We start from the raw sequence: 4855 nt of genomic DNA on the forward strand, positions 1-4855 counted from the left end.
ACCGGGAAGGGGGAGAGAAGAAATATTCGTAATATCCCTCCGAGTGACGACCCGACCTTTCCTTCCATCCCAGCGTCCGCCCCTCTCTGTCCCGCGGTGCACCGGCGGCTCGGTAGGCCGGTATCGCCCCCCAGCCCCATCTCGATGAGGCCCCAGGCCCGGGAGGGGAGCGGGGCTCGCCGGAGCAGCCCGCCCTGCCGGAGGGGAGGACGGGACCCCTCCTGTTGCTTCCCCCGACGGCATCTTTTCTCTTTCCTCTTTTCTGTCCCCGTCGGACTTGGAACTCCCCAAACAGAGCTGCGCGTCTTCTCTGGAGCGGCGGACGCGGGGCCGGGGTTTTCCCCCGATCCAGCGCGTTCGCCTGCGCCGCCACCGTGTCAAGTTTTGCTCATTTGCTTCATCCCGGCTCCACGGGAGGGAAGGGCTGAGGGAGGAGGAGTGGGCAGCCCCCGGGAGCCCCCCGGAGAGCGGCCTTGTGGGCAGGAGAGGCCGCTCGACACCCCCCCGCGGGGTGCGGAGGCCGGCGGCACTGGGGGCCCCGGGCCCGGCCAGGTCCCTCGCCTGCTCGCCCGGCAGAGCTCTCAGCGGGGGGAGCAGCCTGGGGGCGATCACAGCTTTCGCGGCGGAAGCGGGATAAGCCGAGGTCGCGTTCAGTTATTTCTGATATATTCTCCTAAACACTTTTTCTTTTCTTTCCTTTCCTTTCCTTTTCCTTCCCTTTTCCTTTCCCTTTTCCTTTTCTCCTTCTCACTGCGGGATTTACTGACAGCGCTGAAATCAGGCGGCTTTAATTTTGCTCAGCAGACTAAGCACAGTTAGACTCAGCCGGATCAAAGTGTCCCTCTTTTCCTGGCTCCTCGGCTCTTCTCGGGACCTGGAGACTACGGAGGAACGAGGTCCTTCCAGAGAGGTTTCCCCTGGGCCCTACGCGCCTGTTGGCGGGTGGAAACAACCCGACGGCTCCTCCCGGGAGAGCGGGGCTCCAGGGCCGGCTCCGGGAGCGCCAGGGCCCTCCCGCCGCGGGCGGCTCCCGCCCCGTCCCGCTGGCAGCCCCGCACTCACCGCGCAGGCACCACCGGGGGCTGGGCAGATCCGGTGGGGGACCGCACTGCCTTCGCCGGGCACGCACACGGTTCGGGCAGGCTGCTTTCGACGCCGTCCCTGCGGGGGCATCCTCCCCCCGCGCCCGGCAGAGCCCCGCAGACGGCCACGCCGACTCAGCCCGACCCCGGGGCAGAGGCAGAGCCACCGCCCGGCGGGCGCTTGGCACGGCCGGAGGCTGGGTCAGTGACACCTGCCCCGGGTGCCCCGCCAGCCCTACCCGGGAGAGCCCCAACCTTCCCGGCCCCACGACCCCCCCCCTTCCCCGCCAGCGAAGGTCCCGCCCAGGCTGCGGCCGGTGCCCGGAGCCAGGTTACTTACTGGCGCGAACGCCTGGGGCTGTTTTGCAGCGCTGCCCCCCGGGGCCGGCTCCCCGCCTGCGGCCGGCCCGGCCCGCCTGGAACGCAGCCTCTCGGTCCCGCCGCCGGCTGCTCCGGCCGCCCCGCCGCGCCGCCCTCCCGCCGGAGCCCCGGGGGCTGCCGCCCGCCCCCGAGCCGGCCCTCCCGGCCGGCCGCCCCTCCCGCCGCCGAGCGCACCGGCTCGCCGCCGCACCCCGGCTTTCCCCGTTTATTTAAAGGGGGTCGCTGGCCCGGGGGGAGGCGGGTTTCCCAGCGCGCATCTTCCCGCGGAGGCTGCCCCCCGGCTGCCCGAGTAATCGGTCATTTTAACAAAGCGGCGACCCAGGTACGAGCCAATTGCGGCCAGCCCGGCCAGGCGAGGGCCAGCCGGTGCCACTCCACAAACCCCGGCCGGGGGGGACCGGGGGAGGGGGAGGGAAGGGCAAACAAAGCGGGGAGCCGCGCCGGAGCCGCGCACGCCGCAGGACGGGGGCGACCGACAGTCCCCCACCCCCTCCCGCCGGAGCGGGGGGACTTCCCCGAGCGGCTCCTGCCCGCTACCGCCCGCGGCCGGGGTTTCCCCGCCGGCCCCGGGCAGGCGCGCAGCCCCCCGCAGCCCCTTGCCTCCCTACTGTGGACGGGATGCGGTTTTATATTGGAAATGAGGGGCAGGGGGAGGAGATGGCGTGCACACGGAGCGATGAGTGTGCGGTGTCAATCAGAGGGGTTTTGTGTCTCCTTGACTCCTGATGGTCCGTGGCTGAGGTGTCCCGGGTGGCACCACAATGAATATGAATAGGGGTCCTTGCTAAATGGGACAGTCAAAGCGCACCGCCCTGAATAATGGCACGTCATCCTAACTAGACCATTATACATAGGAAGGCTCCTTTTGTCTCTGCTCTCTGCTGCAGCTCTATAAAAGCCCCTCTTTTTCAGACTGAGGTTAGTCCAAGCATACACTAACTAGCCATCCTGTAAACAGGCTGAGTAACCGGGGGGAGACAGAGAGTGAAAGAGAGATTGGTGAGAGAGGGGGCTGAGGGGCTTTTTTTCCTCTTCCTCCAGCATTTCCAGCCCTTCGCTGGCAGACCCTGCCATCCGTTTATTTCTTTTTCGTTCCGTTTTCGTTGATTTTTGAAGGAGAGTTGTCTTGTTCGCCACCTCCAGAGCAGGGAAGAGTTTCTTGCTCAGAAGCCCGAATACAATGAATTCTGACTCCAGCTCTGTCTCCAGCAGAGCTTCCTCGCCAGACATGGATGAGATGTACCTGAGAGACCACCACCACCACCACCACCATCACCACCACCAAGACAGCCGTCTCAACTCCGTCTCCTCCACCCAGAACGACCTGGTGCAGAAGATGTCTGGGGAAGGCCTCTCCAGGAACGGCTCCAAGGCCGGAGGGGAAGGCAGCAAGTACAAAATCAAGAAGCAGCTCTCGGAGCAGGACCTGCAGCAGCTGCGGCTGAAGATCAACGGCCGGGAGCGTAAGAGGATGCACGACCTCAACCTCGCCATGGACGGGCTGCGGGAGGTGATGCCCTACGCCCACGGACCTTCTGTGAGAAAACTCTCCAAAATCGCCACCCTCCTGCTAGCCAGAAACTATATCCTGATGCTCACCAGCTCCCTGGAGGAGATGAAGAGGCTGGTGGGGGAAATCTACGGGGGGCACCACTCGGCCTTTCACTGCGGCACCGTGGGACACTCCGCGGGGCACCCGCCCCACGCCGCCGGCACCGTGCACCAGGTGCACCCCATCCTCGGCAGTGCCTTGTCCTCCGCCAACACCTCCTCCTCCCTCTCCGCCTCCCTGCCGGCCATCGGCACCATCCGGCCCCCCCACTCCCTGCTCAAGACCCCCTCGACCCCCCCTGCCCTGCAGCTCGGCAGCGGCTTCCAGCACTGGGCGGGCTTGCCGTGCCCCTGCACCATCTGCCAGATGCCCCCCCCGCCCCACCTCTCGGCCCTCACCGCCTCCAACATGGCCAGGATCTCGGGGGAGACCAAGGACCTCCTGAAGTGACTCGGCGGGGCCCCCCCGGCCCCCGGGCTGCGCCGGAGCCGGCGCTCCTACGGGCGGGGAGGGGGCTGCGGCCGGGCCCCCCCCGCGCCGCCGACGGACCTGCCCCCGCTGCCCCCCGCCCCGCCAACTCCCCCTATAACACGGGATTAGTGTAGTAAGGACCTTGCAAAGGTAATGTTTTAGCCGGTTCCTCGGGCGATGTTTTCTTATTATACTAAACCGGAAAAAATGTCCCTGTTGTAAAAATAATAATAATGATAATAATAATAATAATAATAAATAATAATAATAATAATGCCGCTGATGGTGATCACATGTAAATACTTCCTTAAAATGGATGCAAAAGGGGGAAAAAAAAGACATGGTTGTCATTGTAGTGTTTGCAGCTACCAAGAGACTAAGTATCAGTTTGGGGCTTCTTCTTTTTGCCGGCTTTTCCTTCCTTTCCTTTCGCACGGCGACACCTCGGGCCCCCCCGGCTCCAAACCTGGCCGCTGCAGCGCAGCGGCGGCCCGAGGTAGCCCAGCGAGTGCATGCATGCTGCCCGCCTCTGATGCCACCCGTGGGCACCGGCCACGCGTGGCTTCCCTGGCAACAAGGACTTCGAGCGAAAAGTTTTGTGGGTGTGGGGTTTGGGTTTGAGTTTTGTGTTTATTTGTGGTTCGTTTCCCCCACCCCCCCATCCCACCCCCCCACCCCCCCGATTTGGTTGCGATGAGGTTTTGTTTGAGGTTTTCTTTGAGGTTCTTTTTCTTCTTCCCTCTGTGTCCACTTAAAAAAAAAAAAAAAAAGGGAAAAATAACGGGGGGGGGGGGGGGGGGGGGGGAGGACACGCCACGCCGCGATTAGTGCAAAACACAGCACAACCCTTCTGCGGGTCTGTTTTGCCAAATCTCCCCTCTCCTGCTCTCGGTGAAGTGTGCTAGTTCAGCTGGCTGGGGTACTCGTCACTTATTTCTCTTGTTGGCTTTGGGTTTGCTCTGGTTTGCTGCTTTTTTGGTTTGGTTTGGTTTTGGTTTGGTTTGGTTTTGCATGCGGGGTCAGTTCGTGCCAGATTAGTGACTTGTATAACTAAATGGAATCTTCGTTGCTGTTTATTTCCTTTTCGGTACGTTTTCCTGGACATTTGCTTGAAATACTGTTATTATTAATTTCGTTTGTTTGTTTGTTTGTTTTTGGTTAGGGCCTCAAAGACAAGACCGTGTCTTTATTTTTTATATATTCTTGATAACTATCGATATATTTATTATTGACCAGTGTTTCTGGATGAGATTTCCAAATAAAATAAAAAGTTAATTACAAGCTGCCTGCTTCGCCTTTGTCTGGGACTGGAAGCTGAGAAAAGGCGCCGTATTTGATCGCTTTGGGTTTTGCCACGACTTTTTCTGAC

At 61.5% G+C, this 4855-nt stretch overlaps 1 protein-coding gene across 1 annotated transcript; it reads left to right on the top strand.

The window, feature by feature from the left end:
* The first annotated feature begins 2643 nt into the window (after nt 1–2643).
* OLIG3 (oligodendrocyte transcription factor 3) lies at nt 2644–3465 on the top strand. Its single transcript, XM_056344649.1, has one exon. It carries the CDS (start codon nt 2644–2646, stop codon nt 3463–3465), a length of 822 nt encoding a protein of 273 aa, XP_056200624.1.
* The last annotated feature ends 1390 nt before the right edge of the window (nt 3466–4855 follow it).

The sequence above is a fragment of the Falco biarmicus genome, chromosome 6 (assembly GCF_023638135.1).
Source record: "Falco biarmicus isolate bFalBia1 chromosome 6, bFalBia1.pri, whole genome shotgun sequence".
NCBI lineage: Eukaryota > Metazoa > Chordata > Aves > Falconiformes > Falconidae > Falco > Falco biarmicus.